Genomic DNA, 23,472 nt, shown 5'->3' with positions numbered 1-23,472 from the left:
GCGTTTAGTCGCATTTGGTGTCTGAAACGTGGAAATCTTCGGCGTCTGAACCCATTTTTTTGCTCTCAAAGAAACGCTGTTAAACGCAACTGCCTAAAAACGGCAATAAATGAGACTGTGTACATGGTCACACAGGATAACATTGAATGAGTTCAGGGGCAGTTGAAAAAAGCGTCTGCCTCTAAACATACGTTTAGCAGCGTTCTGTGTACATGAAGCCTAACTTGACAGGTAGTAACCCACGTTTAAAATGTCTGTTTTGCTGCGTTTACATGTCGCCTTTAGCGGCTTTTTGCGTTTAGAAGTGTTTGTTTTTTTTAAATGGTGCCTATAAACAAACGCGGCTAAACGCGTTTGGCATCTGAAACGTCAGAAACTTCGGAGTCTGAACTCATTTTTTTGCCTTCAAAAAAAGGCCTATAAACGCAACTGCCTAAAAACGACAGTAAACGAACCTGTGTACACGGTCACATAAGATAACGTTGAATGAGTTCAGGGGCAGTTGAAAAAAGTGTCCAACTGCCTCTGAATGTCCGTTTAGCAGCGTCCTGTGTACATGGGGCCTTACTGGACTGGCAGGTAGGAGGAGGTTAACACATAAGTCAGCAAAGGTAAGTTCCTCCAAGCAAAGTTAACCACTTGACCTCAAGAAGATTTAACCCCTTCATGACTAGGCCATTTTTTTTGCGATACGGCACTGTGTTACTTTAGCTGGCAATTACGCAGTCATGAAACGCTGTACCCAAATAAAATAATGTCCTTTTATTCCTTTTTATTTATTCCTTTTATTCCCACAAATAGAGCTTTCTTTTGGTGGTATTTAAATCACTTCTGCGTTTGTTATTTTTTGCGCAATAAACAAAAAAAGACCAACAATATTTCTGCTATAAAACATATCAAATAAAAAACAATGAAAAAAATCTAATTTCTTCATCAATTTAGGTCAATGTGTATTCTGCTACATGTTTTTGGTAAAAAAAAATCCCAATACGCGTATATTGATTGGTTTGCACAAATATTTTAATCTTATTTTTATTACTATTATGTCGGCGATCAGCGACTTATAGCGGGGCTGCGATATTGCGGTGGACATTCTGTGATTAGTGATAAAAAATATGCACTGTCACTGTACTAATGACACTGGCTGGGAAGGGGTTAACATCAGGGGTGGTCAAAGGGTTGACTATGTGCCTAACCAGTGTTTTACTACACTGTCTGAGGTGCTTTTACTAGGGGAAGACATGGATCCTAGTCCCTGCTTTGCAAAGTCACAGGATCCATGCCTTCCCTCCTGTCAGAACAGAGATCTGTGGGGTGCAGGACATTGTGCCCATGGTGCCCACTGTTATGCTCTCGCTGTGTAGATATGGGGGAAATCAAGCATCTATGACACAACAAACTGCAGCCACATGTGAGCCATCATTACAAAGTAAGGAAAGCAACACAAAAAATTATAACTACAATAATACTTAGTCAAATCAATAAGAATAGTTAAAAGTGTACAATGCCTTTATTTTTTTTTATATAATCTTTATTATATATTGTTTTCAAATATAACAAATAATAATACAAGGGATACAGAATAAGAAAAAAGGAAAAAGGGGGGGGAACCAGGAAATTACAGTTTGGTACAATAAAAGGTACACAAAGCAACACATGTTGAGAGGATGCATATTAAAGGGAGAGAAAGTCATGTAGTGCAAACTGATTACGAAAACCTTGACGTATGTGTATAATGGGACTCTTATGACTTCTTCAACCTGTGTCCGCCATCTTAAGAGAGGCGGAATCTATAGTTGAAACAACCAATACATCTAAATCTACTAGAGGCATCTCTAGGGGAAGCCTGAGGTGGAACTGCCGTTCCCTTAGACTTATAATGTGTCCATGTCGCCCAAATAGCATAAAATTTGTCAAACTTATCCTTACATTTTGCCATCCACTCCTCCGCTGCCATCACCGAGTCAATCAGGCCCATCCACTCACTTCGTCCCAGAATATGGGTCGACTTCCAGTGAACGGGCATCAGACGCCGTGCAGCATTTAAGAGGTGTGGGAGTATTGATTTTCGGTAATGGCTTAGTGGGGTGGATGGCACATGCAGTAGAAACTCCATTGGGGAGTCTGGTAAATCCACGTCTAGGATAACTTTTATCTGGGCTCTAACATCCAGCCAGAAGGGCCAAAGCCTCGGCCACTCCCACCAAATATGTAGGAAAGTGCCCCGAAGCCCACAGCCCCTCCAGCATGCAGCAGAGGTTGTCGGATAAATTTTGGCCAGTTTCGTTGGTACCTTATACCAGCGGGTTAACAGTTTGAAACAATTTTCTTGCATTTTGGTATCTATTGAACTTTTATGAGTAAGCAGATAAAGATTGTTCAGTTGGACTTCAGTAAATGTGTGTCCCAGGTCCCTTTCCCACTCCCTAATGTATGTAGGCTTGTTCTGAGATTCCGCAGACTGCAACATCGCATAAAGCAAGGAAATAGAGTGATAGACGGGGCCCTCGGATTTACATAGTTTTTCAAAGGGAGTTAGTGATGAGGGGGGTCGTACAGGAAGAGGTAAGCTCTTAATAAAATGTTGTAATTGTCTGTATCGCCATCCATCCATTGGAAAGCTACCAAACTGGGAGCGAAGCCAGTCCAAGGAGACCAAACCTTGTTCATGTACGAACCGTCCACAACGAACCTCCCCGTCATCTGTCCAATTACGGAGATAAGAGAGATGTTCCCCTGGAGTGAACCAGGGAAAGCCCCCTAGTGGTGCAAGCGGGGATGTTGGTTGTGACAGCCGCTCCCTTGAGTTAATAGCATCCCACAATTTCAGCACATGCACAGAGATCGGGGACACAAAGCCCGAAAGACCTCTGCTCTCTCGTGGGAGCCAAGGGGCATGAGACAAGTTGCGTCCCGCCAGAAACTTCTCGAGTGGAACCCAGGCTTTGGTAGAGGTGTGATGTTGCTAGTCGAGAATTCTCTGCAGGGCCACTGCTTCATAATATCTGCGGATAGAAGGGACTACCAACCCTCCAATATTTTTAGGGCGTTGCAGCGTGCGAAGAGCTAAATGGGGTACATGACCCTGCCAAATAAATTTAACAAACAGGCTGTTGAAGGCTGAGAAAAGAGATCTGGGTAAAGCAATAGGTATCATCTGGAGAAAGAAAAGAATTTGCGGCAGTACGTTCATTTTCAGAATGCTGACCCGTCCTATCCACGAAAAGGAAGTGCGGTCCCACCTTATTAAGTCAGCTTTGATAGTTGTGAGTAAAGGAGCAAAATTGCATGAGTAAAGTTGTGTTATATTAGCTGGGAGGTAGATACCCAGGTATTTTAAGGAGGAGCAGCACCACGTGAAGAAGAAGGAGGCTTGTAATTGTGAACGCATAGGAGGAGGAACATTGAGGGGGAGGATCTCAGACTTACTGTAGTTAATTTTGAAATTTGATAAAAGAACAGAATCTCTTCAATTCAGACATAATGTTAGGTAGGGAGATCAGTGGGCCTGTGACATAAAAAAGGACGTAGTCAGCCTAAGCAGATAATTTATGTTCCGTCGATCCCACCGTGAGCCCCTTAATATTAGGATTTGCCCTAATTATGTTGAGCAGTGGTTCTAGGGTGAGGGCAAAAATCAGGGGGGACAAAGGGCACCCCTGCCGTGTACCGTTTCGAATAGGGAAAGGGTTGGAAAGCGTTCCGTTTACTTTAACCCGCGCTTCGGGGGAACTATATAATGATCCTATCCATTGCAGCATATTATTTCCCAAGCCCAGTCGAGAAAGCACCGCCTGCAGGTAGGCCCAGTCCACCCTGTCGAAGGCCTTCTCAGCGTCCGTAGATAAAAGAAGACAGGGTGAACTGGGCCGCCGCAAGTTCGCCCAGTGTATCAGTTGTATAGCTCGATTGGAATTGTCCCTAGCCTCCCTACCCGTTATAAAACCCGTTTGGTCTGTATGAATCACCGATGGGAGGACAGGTTTGAGACGATTAGCCAACACTTTCGCGAAAATCTTAATATCAGTGTTCAGCAGTGAAATCGGCCTATAGCTGTTAGGAATGGAGGGATCCTTACCTTCCTTTGGAAGGACGGTGATGTGCGCCATCAATGCGTCCCTCGGAAGGGTGGTGCCCGAAGCCAGAGCATTGAAATATGTGCACATACGAGCAGCCAGTAGGTGAGAAAATTTGCGGTAATAAGCATTGGTTAGTCCATCTGGACCAGGACTTTCCCTTGCGGGAGATCCTTAATGATTGCTTCAATTTCCTCTACCGCTATAGGCCTATCAAGCTGATCACTGATTTGTTGCGATAATTGTGGTGTTAGTGCGTCTTCCAAATATTGCGCAATACATTCCGCCTTCTGAGAGGGCGTATGTCCCGCAAGTGTGGCCGGGAGTTGATAAAGTTGGGCATAATAATCGCGAAAGGCATCCGCAATTTTAGAGGATAGTACGATTTGGGACCCCAAGGTCGTTTGAATTTTATGGACATATCCAGATGTGCGTTGTCTTTTCAGGGATCTGGCCAGTAATCTGCCACACTTATTTCCAAACTCATAGAATTTATGAGAGATATACCGAAGTCTGTCACGGGTTCGTTTTTCTAGTAGGTCTGAGAGCTGTGCCCTGAGGGCTGTTAATTTTTCATATAGGGGTGGGGTCATTTGTCGCTTGTGTTTAAGTTCTACTGTGTGTAATTGTGTCAGCAAGGATTGAAGCTCCCCACAGCGTGCCTTTTTAAGCCTAGCTCCTTGGGCAATAAATTCACCTCGTATCACAGCTTTGTGTCCCTCCCAAACATACGCTACCCCAGTCTCTCCCGTCGAGTTCTCTTTGAAATACAGAGAGGTAGCATCTGTCACCTGAGCTAGCGCCACTGCATCATCTAGTAGGTTTTCGTTCAGATGCCAAGTCCATTGGCGAACCTCTGGGGACAAAGGCGCTAGGGAGATGGAAATGGGTGCATGATCGGAAATCGTCATCGATCCGATCGACGAGCCAGAGAGTGATTCCAAAAGGCATTGATCTACCATTAAAAGGTCTATCCGCGTGTAAACTTTATGTGTAGCAGAATAGTAGCTGAAATCCTTTACAGTAGGATGGGTCACTCTCCAGCAGTCGATCAGATGACTAGCGTGTAAGGTTTTACGGAAACGCTTAAGAAACGCGAATGAGTGTGTAGAATGGCCTGAAGAGGTGTCCAATTGTGGGTCGGGGCATACATTAAAGTCCCCTCCCACAATGAGACGCCCCTCGCGAAATTCGGAAACGGAATCTAGAACCCTCTCCAGAAAATCCAACTGCCTAGAGTTAGGGGCGTATAGCGCCACAATTGTAAATTTCTGGTTGTACAGGGTGCCTTTCAGACAGACAAATCTGCCTTCAGGATCTGCGCGGTGGTCTGTGGTAATGAAAGGGCAATTTTTATGAATCGCCACCACGACACCACCTGATTTTGGGTGAGTTACTGAGGAACCATTGATTGTATATGTGTGTGGGGAGGCGGGGGACTGAGTCAGCTCTGAAATGAGTTTCCTGCAATAATAAAATATGTGCACCAGATCTCTTTGTCTCAAGCCACAACTTACTGCGTTTGGATGGAGAGCTCAGGCCCCGGACGTTGTATGACACGATTTTCAGATCAGCCATTGCTGGTTACTGGTAGGATAACCCAGAAGGCGTGAGGAGGACGAAGAGAGACCCACGGCATACGACCCAACAAATCTAAAGTGCTGATAAAAGAAACATATGAGTATAACCCATGCAATAAGTAAACAACCCGCCCATAGACATCGTTGAACATTAGGGAGAAAAACAATAAAAAAGGGGGAGGGGGGAGAGGAATTGGGGGGGAAAAATAAAAGCAACAGAAAAACAGAAACATAATACCCTATGGGTATTTAGTAACCACTAGGTGCAACGGCGCCGAGGTCGCCCGCCGGCCTAATGGCACCACAAAATTCGGGCAACCTCTGCGTCGTGCACAGTCTTCTACAAGGAGTGTAACTCTCAGGAGTTCACCTATGGGGGGAAAGTGGAGAGTCACTAAACAGGAGCCCCAACTGAGGGGACCCGCTCCTCTATGTGAGCACATCTGAAAGTCAGATGCGCATGTAAATTATCTGCAACAGCAAAATAAACTAACAGAGTTTTAGAACCAAAACACGGACATAGCACCAGTCTAGTACGTGGAAAGTTGAAGCCTCCGAAGTTGTTCCCCGACCTCAGCGTGCAGTTGGGGAAGAGGGAGGGCTTTGCTACGTGGCAGCAGCTTGACCAACCCGGGGTTTGTTGCGACGTCTGCGGCGGGCTTGCCGCCAGGGTTCCGGACAGGCTGGTACTGGAACTTCAGGAGAAATACGCCAGTCAGGTATGTCCACTGAAGGAAGGCCAAGGCGTGAGAGGAAGTGAGGTAAGTCTGACTTGTTCCGCAAAGTAACTTGCTGGCCATCTTTTGTGATGGAAAGACTGAAGGGGAATCCCCAGCGGTATACCAAATGTGCTTCCTGCAGGCCTGCCAACAGAGGCTTCAGGGCCCTGCGCTGCATCAGCGTGCGCCTGGATAAGTCGGGAAATAAGGACACTTGTGCTCCATCAAAATCCACATGGCGCATACCTCTAACATGAAACATAATGCGTTCCTTCACAGTATATTTATGCAGTTTGCAAATAATGTCCCTGGGTTTATCAGGGTCCTCTGAGGGAGGTCTAAGGGCCCTGTGCGCACGATCGATCTCTATGTGGTCGGGAGCTTCTCTTCCCAGGATCTGGGTGAACAAGCCCTGAAGTGAGGGGATTATGTCTCTGGGGCCTGTGGCTTCCGGCAGACCTCTAATGCGAATATTGACCCTGCGGCTTCTATTCTCCACATCATCAAGTTGATCAAGCAAAGAGTCAATCCATTGATCTTGCATTTTACTGTGTGCTTGCAGAGCCTGTTGGGAAGGGCTAATGTCCTCTACTGTCTCCTCCAGGGCCTCCACCCTGCCTCCAATGTGAGCAGTGTCTGCTTGTAAATCTTCAATGTCCTTCCTAAAGGTCTTCTCCATGCGGGCCATAAATCCTTCAAGGTCTGCCCAGGTAGGGAGGGCAAGGATATGGGACCTGAGGTCGCCATCATCTTGGGCTATGTGCGGGCCTCTGTGTCCTGGGGCTATGTGTTGAGTGAGCCCAGAGCTGGGGGAGGAAGAGGCAGCAGAGTGCGCTCCTATCCGGGCTACTGAATGGGCTCCCTCTTGAATCCGGAGAGGATGGGAGAGGAGGGGATGCCGGTGGATGGCGCGGTGACATGGCTAGGGATGTTTCATGTGCGGCCTGTGAAGACTCACCCGGCGCCATCTTGGATTCTGCTCCCAGCCGTCTTCCCCCCGCAAAAAAAGGCCTCAAGGGAGCTGGAACGAAGCCGTGGGGTTCTCCGGGGTTGCGGGGATTGCTTCCTCCGTGTCGGCATCTCTCAGAGCCGGTGTCCGGGTCACTTTGTGCTGCTGCAGAGAGCGATGTGCGGAGCTCAGCTCACACACGTCCACTCTGTTCCATGTCTCGGCCACGCCCCTACAATGCCTTTATTAATTAATACCATCCTCTACATTTCACAACACAAGGAGGCCACTAGACGCAGCTCTGGATATAATCTGCACAGGATTCATAACTAATAAACAGAGCTCACTGGAACTATCCAATCCTACCTGAATGCGCGGCAACAACATACTTTGCCTGTAGGTGAGATGTGCCTATAGTTGTGTTCCATAGAGTCAAATTTTACATCTGTTACCATTTCTGCAGAACTGCCCAGATTCGAACATAAACACAAGTGAGCTTATTGAAAATTGGCACTGGTGTGTCAAAACATGCACAACAACCTGTGCCTGGGATGGGTTAAAGTAAAAGTATGGACTGCAGCACTTAAAGTGTTACTAAACCCACAACAGTAAAATCAGTCTGTATATGCAGTAAGGCATGCTTGTTATACTTACTGTGGAACGGGTTAATACTGCACATTGTGTAAAAAGGCTGTTTGATCCTGTGTTCTCTGATCCTTCCCTTCTTTTACTGTCCCCAATTCATCTCCTGATAGTACAAAGCCTTGGGGGCACGCTGCACATGTTCAGTTTGGTGTGTATATTGCTTGAGAGGTTTTTTTTTCCTTGGGAGGGTACATGTGATCGGCACAGGGCCAATCAGCACTGTCCAGACAGAGGGTCAGGGGTCCTGCAGCCTCATAGGACAGTCACAGGAGAATGAAAACTCCTCCTATAAGCTTTAACCAGACACTGATAGAAGTCACAAGACTGCTATATGCTGCTGATGAGAAAAGTTATCTTGCAGTTTATATTTACTAAAATAATTGCATTTCCATGTTCTGTGTACTGTGGGAGACCAGATATAGTGAATGCAGGGTCCAGGGTTTAGTAACACTTTAATTCAAAGTATATCTGCACCTACAGTTTTCTCTTATGCCGTGTACACACGGGCGGACTTTTGAGCATCAAACATCCTACGGTCTTTCCAATGGACTTTCGACAGAGTTACGGACTTGCTAACAAACGGACTTGCACACACACGAATGGACTAAAGTCTGTTCGAAAGTCCTAAAGTCCGTTTGAAAGTCCGGTCGTTTGAACGTGATGACGTACGACTGGACTAGAATAAGGAAGTTCATAGCCAGTAGCCAATAGTTGCCCTTGCATCGTTTTTTTGTCCGTCGGACTAGCATACAGACAAACAGATTTTTCGATCGGACTCGAGTCCGTCGGAAAGATTTGAAACGTTCTAAATCTAAAGTCCGTCTGATTTTCGACAGAAAAAGTCTGCTGAAGGTCCGATGAAGCCTACATACAGAACAAATCCGTCGGACCAGTATGGTCGGAAAGTCCGCCCGCGTGTACACGGCATAAGTCCTCCTGCAAAGTCTCATCAATACCTGTTAATAATGTCAGTGAAGTCCACCTAAAGCATCATCCCATAACGGTGGGGCAACAATGCTGCACTACTCATGAATTCAGAGCATTCTTGTTACTCACATGTAGGCTGTGCCTGCTTACAATGCAGTAGGATGAAAAGATCTTGCAGGGGGTGTGGCTATCAGCATTGTCAGTGCTCATTCACAAGCCTGTTGCCTGTCAATCAGCACACAGCCACACTTAGATCCACCCACTAAATTCTGAATTGACAGCACTACCTCTGTTGCTGAAACCCTCCCACTGTGAGCTATGGACACTGTCCACTGCCTTACTGACATTAACTTCTGCCTCACTGACACTGTCCACTGCTCTACTGACATCGTCCTCTGCCCTACTGACACATCCACTGCTCTACTGACTGGCACCATCCACTGTCCTACTGACACATCCACTTCTCTACTGACTGGCACCATCCACTGCCCTACTGACATGTCCACTGCTCCACTGACTGGCACCATCCACTGCCCTACTGACATTAACTTCTGCCTCACTGACACTGTCCACTGCTCTACTGACACATCCACTGCTCTACTGACTGGCACCATCCACTGTCCTACTGACACGTCCACTGCTCTACTGACTGGCAACATCCCCTCTCCTATTGACACCATCCACTGCCCTACTGACACCAACCTCTGCCCTACTGGCACCATCCACTGTCCTACTGACACTGTTCGCACACCGTTCACTGCCCTACCGACACTGTCCAATGCCACTGTTCACTGCACTACTGACTAGCACCATCCACTGTCCTACTGACACGTCCACTGCTCTATTGACATTAAACTTTGCCCTACTGACACCATCCACTGTCCTACTGACACTGTCCACACACCGTTCACTGCCCTACTGACACTGTCCACACACCATCCACTGCTCTACTGACACTGTCCACACACCGTCCACTGCTCTACTGACACTGTCCACACACCGTCCACTGTCCTATACCACTGTCCACTGCCCTTCTGACACCGTCCACTGCTCTACTGACTAAACACTGTCCACTTAAAATATAGATGTTGGCAATATTTCCACTGGCAAGCTAGTCTATTTCATAAGAGGATGGAGTTGATGCAGGTTTAATTAGCCCTTTAATAAATGTATGTTCACAATCCAGGTCACGTTTATTATGTCATTAGGCTTTTTTTCTGGCCCCTTTTATTTCCTCACAGCCCATCCCATAAAGCAATATTAGGAGATGAATGAATGATTGTTCTTACTTTCACCAACGTTCCACTGCTGTATTTTTGCATCCTGTTATGCAAAGTGTACCTGAACTCAGAAAGTGAAGATTTGCAATCCTATTGGGAATATTTAGAAACATTCATCTTCCTGGTAATGTCACTAGAGTGCTGCTCACTGTTCTCCTTGCTGAAGGCTCTGACATGGGAATCAAAGCCCTGCCTCTTCCAAGATGGCAGTCTCCATACAGATATACAGAGCAGAAAAGACATGGTAAGTCAGCAATGAGGACACAGGCAATATTGGTCACTAGACCCTTCCTGCCTTTTTCTTGTTTGGGGGGCAGGGGCAGCTTCCAGAGTGCAGAAAAAAAAAAAAAACTTCTTACCAGTTCTTTAACAGCATCAACTACTGCCTCTAAATGCTGCAAGGCTTCTTCATCCAACGTTGGATCTTTTTCCTTCAGTTGCTTCTCTAAAAAAAGTAAATAGTTGCATTAATAGCCCAATAAAACCTTTGAATGTTACTAAAATTCAGTCATGCCACATATACAGTAAAGCAATGTGCAAACTCTTTACGCTACTGTATATAAATCCTGAATAATAATAATATTATACAGTAAGTAATAAATATGCTTGTCTTTTTCTTTTTTTTTGTAGCATGTACTGCAGCAGATCCTAAACTCGAACTTGAATACTTTGGCCACCTAATCCGAAGAGAGGACTCATTGGAAAAGACCCTGATGCTGGGAAACATGGAAGGAAAAAGAGAAGAGGACGACAGAAAACAAGATGGATAGATAGCATCATGGAAACAATGAACATGAAAATAAGCAAGCTTCGAGAGTCAGTGGAGGACAGAAAACCCTGGCGCACTATGGTCTATGAGGTCATGAAGAGTCGGACACGACTAAACGACTGAACAACAACAACTGCAGCAAAGATTAAAATACCTTGTGGTGGCAGCACATTGGAGAGTCTGACTACTGCTTCTCTAGTGGTCCCTACTGCCCTTTCTGCAAGCTGCTCAATAAAAACACTACCAAAGCATTGACGGGATATGTTTATCGATATCACTATAAGTGTCAGATAGCAATGGTGATGATGGCTGTACAGACTGAAGATTTAATATAACACACCACCCACCAGAAAGTTTTCACCTTCTAGGTTTACAAGGTGCTGCTGGTCTGATGTCTTCTAGCTAGAGGCAGGGTCACTTTAACCCCAGTAACACCATACCTTTTTTTTTTTTTTCCCAGTTTATAAAAAAATTACTATGCTGAGCATGTTTACTAATCGTTTTACCCAGGGGATAACTTCTTTCCTCCTATACTCTACAAGGAAAGAGTATACCTTGCGTTAGGACTAGACATTCGTCCGAATGCATTTTCGTCCGAATTTCGGGTATTTTCGTTATCGTGGTAACAAACAATAACGAGCGCGCAGAATCCGAAAACTGAAAGATCCGACATAAACAAATGCTTTATTTTCGTTTTTGTTGCGACAACAGTTCGATATAGATAGGAGATTCGACATGACGCTGACAATAGCAATCTGTGTCCATCGAATCTGTGGTCGAATGTGCCTAACCTTAACTCTATTAGTCCAAGATTATTCTACATAAAGAGAAAAGATTCAACATTATAGAGACAATAGCAAAAAAGGTTGAATGTGCCTAACCTAACTCTATTAGTCCAAGATTATTCGACATAGAGAGAAAAGATTCGTCATGAAGATTTGACGAAGCAGTCGCCGCTAGCAGACATTTATGGTCAAATGCTCCGCCCATAGGCTATAGAAGAATTCTAATGTTGGTTGACTAGTAATAATAATTATTAAATATAATTATTACTAGTGTCATACAACATTAGAATTCTACTATAGCTTGTAGGCAGAACATTCGACCGGAAATGTACGATTGCGGCGTCGTACAGTTTAGCTGCTCTGTCGAATCTTCTTAGAACATTCGACAGACACCATAAGCCTTCAATGACAGATTCGACCTTAATTATTTCAGATTTTCGTACAAATGCATTTTTTTAACGAAACAAAATAAATAAAAACGAATTTCAGGAGTAACTACCGTATTTATCGGCGTATAACACGCACTTTTTTCCCCTTAAAATCAGGGGAAAGTCGTGGGTGCGTGTTATACGCCGATCCCCGCTATCGCTATGTGAATGTCGGCGATCGCCGCCGACATTTACATAGCGAGTAGTTTCAAATATGGTGCCGCGGACTTCGGAAGGACTCGGCGGTACTGAACGAGCGCCGCCGAAATCACAGAGCGAGATACACATAGTTGGGTGTATTCGGCTCTTTCCGGCGCCGCTCACTGTCACGCCCAGTCCCGCCATTGGACCTGTGTTATGTCCATCATAGGGCGGGACTGGGCGGGACTGTGAGCGGCGCCGGAAAGAGCCGAGAACCCTCGGCTATGTGTATCTCGGCGGCGTTCGTTCACTTCCGCCGGCGCCGAGTCTCTCCGAACTCCGCGGCGCATAAATTAAAACTACTTCTATGTGTATGGCGGCGGCGGCAGCGGCAGGAGGCATGGACACTAGGCCGCACTGGGGACAAGGCTGCAGGGACAAGGCTGCACTGGGGACAAGGCTGCATTGATAAGGCTGCACTGGGGACAAGGCTGCATTGATAAGGCTGCACTGGGGACAAGGCTGCATTGATAAGGCTGCACTGGGGACAAGGCTGCCTTAATAAGGCTGCACTGGGGACAAGGCTGCATTGACAAGGCTGCACTGGGGACAAGGCTGCACTGACAAGGCTGCACTGGGGACAAGGCTGCACTGGGGCAAAGCTGCACTGGGGCAAAGCTGCACTGACAAGGCTGCACTGGGGCAAAGCTGCACTGACAAGGCTGCACTGACACTGAAAAGGCTGCAATGACACTGAAAAGGCTGCAGATGAACACTGATGAGGCTGCATTGATGGGCATTTTAATGTAAGTTTCTTTTCCTTAAACTTCCCTCTTAAAAGTTTTTTTCCTTAAAATTCTCTCCTAAACTTGGGGTGCGTGTTATACGCCGGCGCGTGTTATACGCCGATAAATACGGTAAATACATTTATTTTTCGTACGAAAACTAAATTCCGAAACAAAATATTTCAGTGTGCCCATGTCTAGTTAGGACCATTTCACACCAGCACATGCCGGTGTGAGTTGTTCACAAGCTTTGTGTTGTTTGCCTTTTATATGTTACAAAGAAAATTGAGTACTGTCCGTGATACTTTTTTTATTTGCACTAACATACAATTTTTCAGGACAAGCTTTCGGGGTATGTCCCCTTCTTCAAGGTCCAAGCTGTACTGATTCACAAATTTTTAAGCAGAATGTTAAAGAAGAAAAAAAAAAAAAAAAAAAAAAGAGAAAACCAAACACATACAAATCAATGGTAATAAAGATAGCAGCAGAGTTAGTGAGATAAGACAGAGGGAGAGCTAGGGGGGAATGCAGGGGGGGGGGGATACAAAAAAAGGTAAAGGGTATATGTTGCAAAAAAGGGTAAAAATAATAATAGATATAGATCTATATATATATATATCATAAACAAGTGTCACATTAGTCATGTTATAATTGAATGTTTATATAAAATAGGTGGTGCTGCGCTGTTCTTAGGGTAAATGAATAAAGCAAAGTGAAATTAATACTAATTAAAAATATCCATACAGTAAAGAATACGATAAAGTGCTAAAGGTAGTAGTATGCACGTGAAAATATTTGTGCAAAATAAGTAAATGAATGACAGTCTTAAGCAATGAAAAGGTTAATAAAGTGCTGTATTCCCTCTGCAGTTCAGTGCAGGTATAATGTATATAGTGACTTGTCCTTTTTTGTGCAAACAGATTGTGCAGATAAGGTGACTTCTTCTCTTCTGTGCAACACACTTCAGTGTAAGATGGCCTCTTACCTTACGGCTGTAAGGTAACAGCATATATATGTGATAGTAGAAATCAATGGTGTTCACAGTGCTAGCTCCTTATATCCTGATGACATGCTCTCAGTGTAGTTGCGCAGATCTGTCTCTTTAAAGCCGGTATTAGCAGTAATATTTCTCTCCCGATGGGTATATGTATAATATAGAGCAAGAAGAAGGGGGAATTCCAGATAGTGTAGTATTTTCAATCCAATATTTTTATCTAAAACAGCTAAAAGTGCTCACATTTCTTTACAAGTTAAAAGTCAAAACACCACGAGCGGCGAGCTCGTACGCTGAAGCCACTTCCGGTGCCTGTCTGTCCCAACGCATATCATCACGGTCACGTGACTTCATCCCCTGATTTTTTTGCAGGTAAAAAATTGTGCATGTATTCTTTTTTTTTTACTTGGAGCCTGTAAAGCGTTGTACCCGTAATCAGCAGATCGCAGGCTGCTCTGGTAGTTCACTGAAACTACAAGCCGACAGCCGCAAAGGCCATGGGTACTTGTAGTTTCCGATTCACAGTTCACTGTGAATGAATGATGTGGCCCGGTGGGCAGAGCCCTGCACGGCCACTGTATTTTCAAACAGTGACAGTAGGTGCCTGGACAAGATGCCCGCTCGCTGTCAATAGGGAGGGAGGAGAGGGGGAGAGGCTGCAGCTGCTGGAACATGTTACATGTTCGACCCTAAATACAGGTGGAACATGTAACATGTTCCAAAAGGTGAACATATCCTTTAAGTCCTATAAGTTAGGAGGTGGGGTCTCAACCCAGATAGCAAGCAATTGAGCTGCAAGTTTGAAAATTATTTGCTAAGCTACTGATAAACTTGCCAGGCTTCAGAAGTTTGTTTCACAATTGCAGCAAGTCTGCATTGCATGATTCCAGATCAACTTTCTTTGCAAACATTCTGCAAGTCTGCTGCAAGTTCTGGTTCAGTTACATAGTTACATAGTAGATGAGGTTGAAAAAAGAAACAAGTCCATCAAGTCCAACCTATATGTGATTATATGTCAGTATTACATTGTATATCCCTGTATGTTGTGGTCGTTAAAGCGAGGTTCCACCCAAATTTTGAACATTATCTCTATGCATTCTCTTCCTTGCCTAGATGCTGACATGCTGTGTAAAAAAATTTTAAATCGCCGTAATTACCTTTTTTTTTCTAATCTTCTTAGCACTTCCTGGTTTTCCTCCCATTGGAGTAGGCATGTTTCTAGCCTCTCCCAGACCTCCCACAGTCCCCTGGGAGCTAGTCTCAGGCTTCCCAGCATGCATTGTGCAACAGCGTCATCACAACATCTCGGTGAATGCTGGGAGCACAGCATTCACCGCATCCAGGAAATACATGCTTGTGGGCTTCAAATGCCCACAATGAAGATGGAAACTGCCTTCAGTGAATTTTATAAGTTATTCTTTACAACGAAATCGGACACAGGCGGACTTATTACACAGAACATGTGAGTAGATAATCATGAGAAGAAAAGTTTGTGAATGAACTCCAAAAAAAAAAAAACGATAGATAGGTGGACCCCCGCTTTAAGGTGCTTATCTAATAGTTTTTTTAAACTATTGATGCTCCCCGCTGAGACCAACGCCTGTGGAAGGGAATTCCCCATTCTGGGCGCTCTTACAGTAAAGAACCCTCTATGTAATTTAAGGTTAAACCTCTTTTCTTCTAATTTTAATGAGTGGCCTTGTGTCTTGTTAAACTCCCTTCCGCAAAAAAGTTTTATCCCCCATTGTGGGGTCACCAGTACGGTATTTTTTAAATTGAAATCATATCCCCTCTCAAACGTCTCTTCTCCAGAGAGAATAAGTTCAATGCTCACAACCTTTCCTCATAACTAATATCCTCCAGACCCTTTATTAGCTCTGTTGCCCTACTTTGTACTCACTCCATTTCCAGTACATCCTTCCTGAGGATTGGTGCCCAGAACTAGACAGCATACTCCATGTGCGGCCGGACCAGAGTCTTGTAGAGCGGGAAAATGATCACTTTATCCCTGGAGTTAATCCCTTTTTAATGCATGCCAATATTCTGTTTGCTTTGTTAGCAGCAGCTTGCCATTGCTGAGCCTATCATCTACTAGGACCCCCAGGTCCTTTTCCATCCTAGATTCCCCCAGAGATTCTCCCCCAGTGTATAGATTGCCTTCATATTTTTGCCAGCCAAATGCATTATTATATTTTTTTACATTAAACCTCATTTGCCATGTAGTTGCCCACCCCATTAATTTGTTCAGATCTTCTGAGAAGTTATTGCCCTGCTTAGCTTAGCATCGTCCACAAATACAGAGATTGAACGGTTTACCCCATCCTCCAGGTCATTTATGAACAAATTAAACAGGATTGGTCCCAGCACAGAACCCCGGGGGACCCCACTACCCACCCCTGACCATTCCAAGTATTCCCCATTTATCACCATCCTCTGAACTCGCCCTTGTAGCCAGTTTTCAATCCATGTACTCACCCTATGGTCCATGCCAACAGACCTTATTTTGTACAGTAAACGTTTAGAACTGTGTCAAATGCCTTTGCAAAATCCAGATACACCACGTCTACGGGCCTTCCTTTATCTAGATGGCAACTCACTTCCTCATAGAATGTTAATAGATTGGTTTGGCAAGAACGATTCTTCGTGAATCCATGCTGATTACTGCTAATGATACCGTTCTCATTACTAAAATCTTGTATATAGTACCTTATCATCCTCTCCAAGAGCTTGCATACTATTGATGTTAGGCTAACTGGTCTGTAATTCCCAGGGATGTATTTTTAAATATTGGTGCTACATTGACTTTTCTCCAATCAGCTGGTACCATTCCAGTCAGTAGACTTTCAGTAAAAATTAGGAACAATGGTCTGGCAATTACTTGACTGAGTTCCCTCGGGTGCAAGCCATCCGGTCCCTGTGATTTATTAATGTTAGTTTTCCCATGTCTAATTCTGTCCTCTGTTAGCCATGAGGGTGCTTCCTGTGATGTGTCACAAGGACAAACACTGCAGTGTTAGTTACTGAAGCCCCCGGATTCCCTCGCGAAGACTGAGGAGAAGAATAAATTCAGTACCTTCACCCTTTGTAACCAGATGTCCTTCCTCATTCTTTATGGGGCCAATATGGTCTGTCCTCCCTTTTTTACTGTTTACATACTTAAAGAATTTCTTGGGATTTTTTTTGCTCTCCTCCGCTATGTGTCTTTCGTGTTCTATCTTAGCCGTCCTAATTGAACCCTTACATTTCTTGTTGCAATCTTTATAAAGTCTGAATGCTGATGATGATCCTTCAACCTTGTATTTTTTTCAAGGACTTCTCTTTTGCTTTTATATGCATTTTTACATTGGAGTTAAGTCATCCAGGACTTTTGTTCATTCTTTTAAATGTATTACCCAATGGGATGCACTGGCTAATGCCCTTATTTAATATGCTGTTAAAGCAAACCCTCTCCTCCGTGTTCTTTGTTCCTAAGATTTTATCCCAATTTATGCCTTCTAGCAAGGTTCATAGTTTGGGGAAGTTGTCTCTTTTGAAATTCAGTGTTTTGTGTTTCCCTTATGTTTCTTATTAGTGTGATTTATACTGAAGCCAATTGACCTGTGATCGCTGTTTCCTAAATTGCCCCGTATTTCCACATCCGTGATCAGGTCTGTATTGTTGGTAATCAGTAGATCTAGTAACACTTTATTTCTAGTTGGTGCGTCTACCATCTGACCCATGAAATTGTCCTGCAAGACATTTAAGAACTAGCGAGCCTTAGACGAATGCATGGTTCCCTCCGCCCAGTCTATGTCTGGATAAATAAAATCCCCCATTATGATAACACTTCCCATACTTGCTGCTAATCCAAATTGTGATAGGTCAGTCTCCCCCTCCTCCCTCAGGTTAGGGGGCCTATAGCATACTCCCAGTAATATTTTCCCCTTAGCTTCATCCCTTTGGAGCTCTACCCATAAAGATTCCACCTCCTCCCTAGCTCCCTTAGTGATGTCATCTCTCACATTCACTTGTACATTTTTCTTGATATATAGGCATACCCCTCCCCCTTTTTACCCTCTCTATCCCTGCGATAAAGGGTATACTCTTGAATGGTTGCCAGTCAATCATGAGAGATGTTGAACCAGGTCTCTGAAATTCCCACAAAATCCAAATCCTCCTTGTACAACAGTATCTCTAGTTCACCCATCTCGTCCGCCAGGCTCCTGGCATTGATGGTAGTTTAGGCCGGTCGCATACTATCCTCTTATTGGGTGTTCCGAAATTGCAACTAGGACTTGTTACTATACTTACCTTGGGTTTATGTGCTTTAGTCAACCTACCACTAATGTTGTACAATAGTCATCCCACCATAGGGGCCACTGTGGCTGAATATTCATGCTGTAGACTTGCAGAGCTCTTGCTGTAGACTCACCACTGCAATTTTGCTCTTGCTAGAGACTTGCCATGCAAATTTGCTACAAATTGGAAAAGTGTCAACTAGAACTTGTGCTTCAAGTGTTCTGCAAGTGTAAAACTTGCCAGTGAAAATGTGCAGCACAGTAACAGACTTACAAATCAACACTGCCACAAATTCCTCAAACCAATCTTGAATTCATCAGCCCAGGCCACCTTTTTCCATTGCTCTGTGGTCCAGTTCTAAAGCTCATGTGCTCATTGTAAGTATTTTTGGCTATGGACATGGGTCAGCATGGGCACCCAGACCGACCTGCAACTACGCAGCCCCAAACACAACAAACTGTGATGCACTGTGTTCTGACACCTTTCTATTGGAACCAGTGTGACTTTTTTTTGGCAATCTGGGCTACAGTAGCTCTTTTATTGGATCAGACTACACGGGCCAACCTTCACTCCTCACATAGATCAATGAGTCTTAGCCTCCCCATGACCCCGTCACCGCTTCACCTTCCTTGGACCACTTTTGACCACTGCAGAACAGGAACATCCCGCAAGAGCTGCAGTTTTGGAGTTGCTCTGGCTCAGTTATCCAGCCATTACAATCTGACCCTTGTCAAAGTCGCCAAAACCTTATGCTTGCCCATTTTTTCTTCTTTCAACACATCACTTGCTGCATAAGGCACACTTGAACTCAAACTCTGCTTTTACTCCTCTGCCTCTAAACTCCCCTCCGTGTTAACCTATGTGTCCATGCACACTATAGACGTTTACAGGCAAAAAAAAAAAACACTGCGTGTGCATTCAGGAGAGAAGCTTTTAAGCAAAAAAAATGCCTTACACACCTAAACGCGGGTAAACACTTCTAAACATGCCTTACAGCGGAATTCCACCCACTTTTTAAACTAGATCTTAAATGTAAGCCTACCCCTCCACCACTAGTTTTTGACTATTAATTTTTTTTTTTTATTGTTCCTTCCTACCTTTATTGAAGAACCTTGTGTACTTTCGCCCTAGCATCACCGCGGCCCAGGGCGTCATTTCCTGTTGCTAGCCCGTTGCCTTCTGGGACCTGTGTTTGTCCCAGAAGATGATGGGGCCATTCAGGAAGCGCCGCGCGACTCGCACATGCGCAGTAGGAAACCGGCGGTGAAGCCTGAAGGCTCCACCGCCGGTTTCCCTTAGATAAAATGGCAGCGGCTGCACCCGATCAGATGGACAGATTGGCCTCGGTGGGGCCGACATCGCGGGCTCCCTGGACAGGTAAGTGTCCTTATTAAAAGTCAGAAGCTACAGTATTTGTAGCTGCTGACTTTAAAAAACGTTGTTTTTCCGGGTGGAACACCGCTTTAACGCTAAGTAAATGAAAAAACAAACGCTTGACACACCTAAACGAGCCTAATTGCACTTGTAAAAGCGTTTTATTTTCTTTAGCTGCTTTTCTCCTGCCTGGATAAAAATGTTTAGACGAGTCCTGGTGTGCACGAGGCCTAAATATATCCCACTGCCTTTCCAATGGCACTGTAATGAGATAATCCATGTTATTGCCTTTACCTGTCAGTGATCATAATGTTATGGCTGATCGATCCTTCCAGCAGAATTTACAGAGCCCGATTGGTGGATTATTTCCAGCTCCATTCTGTATAATGAGGGTCATACATGATGGACTTGACATTAAAACCACTTGCCGACTGCAATACGTATATATACATTGCAGTTTGCAAGTGATATACCAGGATTTTGGCTGAAGATATCAGCCATTAACCCAGCATTGTTTTTTTGCAGCCGGCGTCCAGATTTCTCATGAAACCGTTCCAAGCCGATTCAACAGTTTCCGAAGTAGCTCGTCATTGTTACTCAGGCTTACTATTACTGCCGATTCGCTCCAAGAAACGATCCGACGGTGCAACTGGCTGCTCCCATAGACGATCCAAGAGTAGATACTCTTTCATCAACTCTATGGCCTTGGAGGACCGGAGCGACAACTGTCACTTCCTGTTCAGGCTGAAAGTAAATCATTTATTTTTATTTTTTTTTAAAGCAAAAGATCAAAAAAAAACATTTATATTTAATATATTTGGGGTCTTTTTGACCCCAGATCTCTCCATAAAGAGGACTTGTCATCCCTATTTCTATTATAAGGGATATTTACATTCCTTGTAGTAGGAATAAAAGTGATAAAAAGAAATGAAAGGGACAGTGTAAAAATAAAGAGTAAAATAAATAAGATTTTTTTTTTTTTTCTTTACGGCTGCATTCACACCTGAGCGTTTCAAAGTTGCGTGTTTTTACCTGCAATTTTACCGCGATGTTGCCTCGATTTTGTTCAGGTCACCCATGTAAAAAGCAGAAAAACGCCTGTGATCTGCCCCAAAGAAGCTCATGTTCTTTTTTGAGCTTAGGGCGTTTTTCAGGCGTTTTGCTTCAAGTGACAAAACGCTCAGATGTGAACAGGTGCCATTGAAATGAATGGGATTTTGCTTATTGAGCGTTTTTCGGGCGTTTTTTCGGGCATTTTACAAGCGTTTTATGAGCTGAAAACGCTCAGGTGTGAATGCAGTATAAAGAGGAAGTAAACCCTGATGGGTTTTACTTCCTCTTTGTTCCCCTGCAAAGTAAGCGCATAATGGGCTAGTATGCATCGCATACTAGCCCATTTTGTGGTACTTACCTGCAAACGAAGCCTGCGCTGTCCCCGATGGTGGCCGCATCCATCTTCGCCCCTCTTCCTCCCGGGCCGCGGACTCGCGCGTGGAAGCAGTCAGTCACGGCACTTGCGAGTGAAAAAAGGGCACGGAGGTCCGTTACTTTACAGCGCATGCGCTGATTACATCATCGGCGCACTACAAAGTAAATATCTCCTAAACGGCGCACATTTAGGAGATATTTCCACTACCTATAGAAAAGCCTTATTGTAGGCTTACCTATAGGTAAAAGTGACAATCGGGAGTTTACAACCAATTTAAGCGCCCCCATCCCTCTGGGGTCATACCCTAGAAGCGAATGCATACGTAAATCGTGCATTCATATGTAAACTGTATTTTCTCCACACATGTGACATACCCCCCCCCCACCCCCAAATATTAGTGCGAAAGCAATAATTCCAGAGCTAGACCTCCTCAATAACTTTAAACGGGTAACCTGCAAAGGTGTCTAAAGCGTCTCCAATGGAGATTTTTAACCACTTAAGCCCCGGACTATTTGGCTGCCCAAAGACCAGAGCACTTTTTGCGATTCGGCACTGCGTTGCTTTAACTGACAATTGCGCGGTCGTGCGACGTGGCTCCTAATCCTTTTTTCCCCACAAATAGAGCTTTCTTTTGGTAGTATTTGATCATCTCTGCGATTTTTATTTTTTGCGCTATAAACAAAATAATAGCGACAATTTTGAAAAAACACATTATTTTTTACTTTTTGCTGTAATAAATATCCCCAAAAAATATATAAAAAAACATTTTTTTCCTCAGTTTAGGCCGATACGTATTCTTCTACAAATTTTTGGTAAAAAAAAATCGCAATAAGCGTTTATTGATTGGTTTGCGTAAAAGTTATAGCGTCTACAAAATAGGGGATAGTTTTATGGCATTTTTATTAATAATTTTTTTTTAAACTAGTAATGGTGGCGATCAGCGATTTTTATCATGACTGCGACATTATGGTGGACACATCGGACACTTTTGGCACGATTTTGGGACCATTTACATTCATACAGCGATCAGTGCAATTAAAAATGCATTGATTACTGTGTAAATGTGACTGGCAGTGAAGGGGTTACCCACTAGGTGGCGCTGTAGGGGTTAAGTGTGTCCTAGGGAGTGGTTCTAACTGTGGGAAGGGGGCGTGGCTATGTGTGACACAACACTGATCACTAGATTACAGGGAGCGGTGATCAGTGTCCTGTCACTAGGCAGAACGGGGAAATGCATGTTTACATCAGCATTTCCCCCGTTCTTCCTCTCCGTGAGACGATCGCGGGTATCCCTCGATCACACTCAGGAAGGTCACGAACCGCCTCTTAAAGGGTAACGTACAGGTATGGTAATCTGCCTGTACGTGCCCTTCTGCCGACGTATATCGGCGTGAGACAGTCGGCAAGCTGATAAGTAATTCATAATTTGTCACCATTCCAAGAGCGTTTAAAGCATGACATGTTAGGTGTCTATTTAGTCGGTGTAACATTTTACAAAAAAAATAGGGTAATATCGTGTGGGGGGGGTTGTTTTGTTTTTTTAATTCATTAAAGTATTTTTTCCACAAAAAAAAAAAAAATCGCATTTGCAAAACCGTTGTGCAAATACCTATGACATAAAAAATTGGAAAGATTGTTATTTTATTCTCTAGGGTCTCTGCTAAGAAAAAAAATATATAATGTTTGGGGATTATAAACCATTTTCTAGCAAAGAATACTGATTTAAACTTGTAAACAAAAAGTGCCAGAAAAGCCTGGTCAGGAAGTGGTTAAAAACAATAAACCGTTGTCGGTGTGTCGTCCCGGTCCCTGAACGTTGTTACAAATAAAGATAAAGGAATGATAAATCACACCGGCAGCGGGCGGGTCACGTGTCTGTCCCGGGCTGTGATTTCTCCGCTCACCTATTTCCATGAAGTGCTGCAGAACCACCGACACCCCCTTGCTCTCCGGTACCGGGGCCATCTCCTCTGCTGTCCCAGCGGCACCTATCACAGTCCAGGAGGAAACCCAGCTAGCGAGCCGCTGACTGTTACCAAGGCAACCGGACGCGGCTTTCAGGACACACCCCCTTTTTTAAAGCAATGGTACAGTCCTTCAGCTTCAGTGACCGTACTAAGTCCATCTGGAAAGGGGTGCTTAGCTGGCGCTGCATATACTCTACAATGTGGGCCCTGAAGTTCTTAGCAGCGGCTGTACACTATGTGTCATCATGGGGCCCCATAGCAAAACTATTAAAGGGCCCCTGTCTCTTTATTCGTCACCTCAAAGGCAGTCCATTTAAATACAAAACAGTAATTATATTTGTTAGAA

At 44.3% G+C, this 23,472-nt stretch overlaps 1 protein-coding gene across 1 annotated transcript in view; it reads right to left on the bottom strand.

The window, feature by feature from the left end:
* The window catches only part of CCDC175 (coiled-coil domain containing 175), a 95,980-nt gene extending 72,757 nt beyond the window's left edge, over positions 1-23,223 (bottom strand). Inside the window, exons 1-2 of the mRNA XM_073609357.1 lie at positions 23,064-23,223; positions 10,536-10,621 (exon numbers count right to left, since the gene is read on the bottom strand). Coding sequence (XP_073465458.1) covers positions 10,536-10,621; positions 23,064-23,124 — 147 coding nt within the window. The 5' untranslated portion in view covers positions 23,125-23,223. The remainder of the gene's footprint in view (positions 1-10,535; positions 10,622-23,063) is intronic.
* Between the last annotated feature and the right edge of the window lie 249 nt (positions 23,224-23,472).

The sequence above is a fragment of the Aquarana catesbeiana genome, linkage group LG13 (assembly GCF_042186555.1).
Source record: "Aquarana catesbeiana isolate 2022-GZ linkage group LG13, ASM4218655v1, whole genome shotgun sequence".
NCBI lineage: Eukaryota > Metazoa > Chordata > Amphibia > Anura > Ranidae > Aquarana > Aquarana catesbeiana.
Note: the sequence above shows the minus strand (reverse complement) of the source record. Positions and strands in the feature narration are given on the sequence as shown.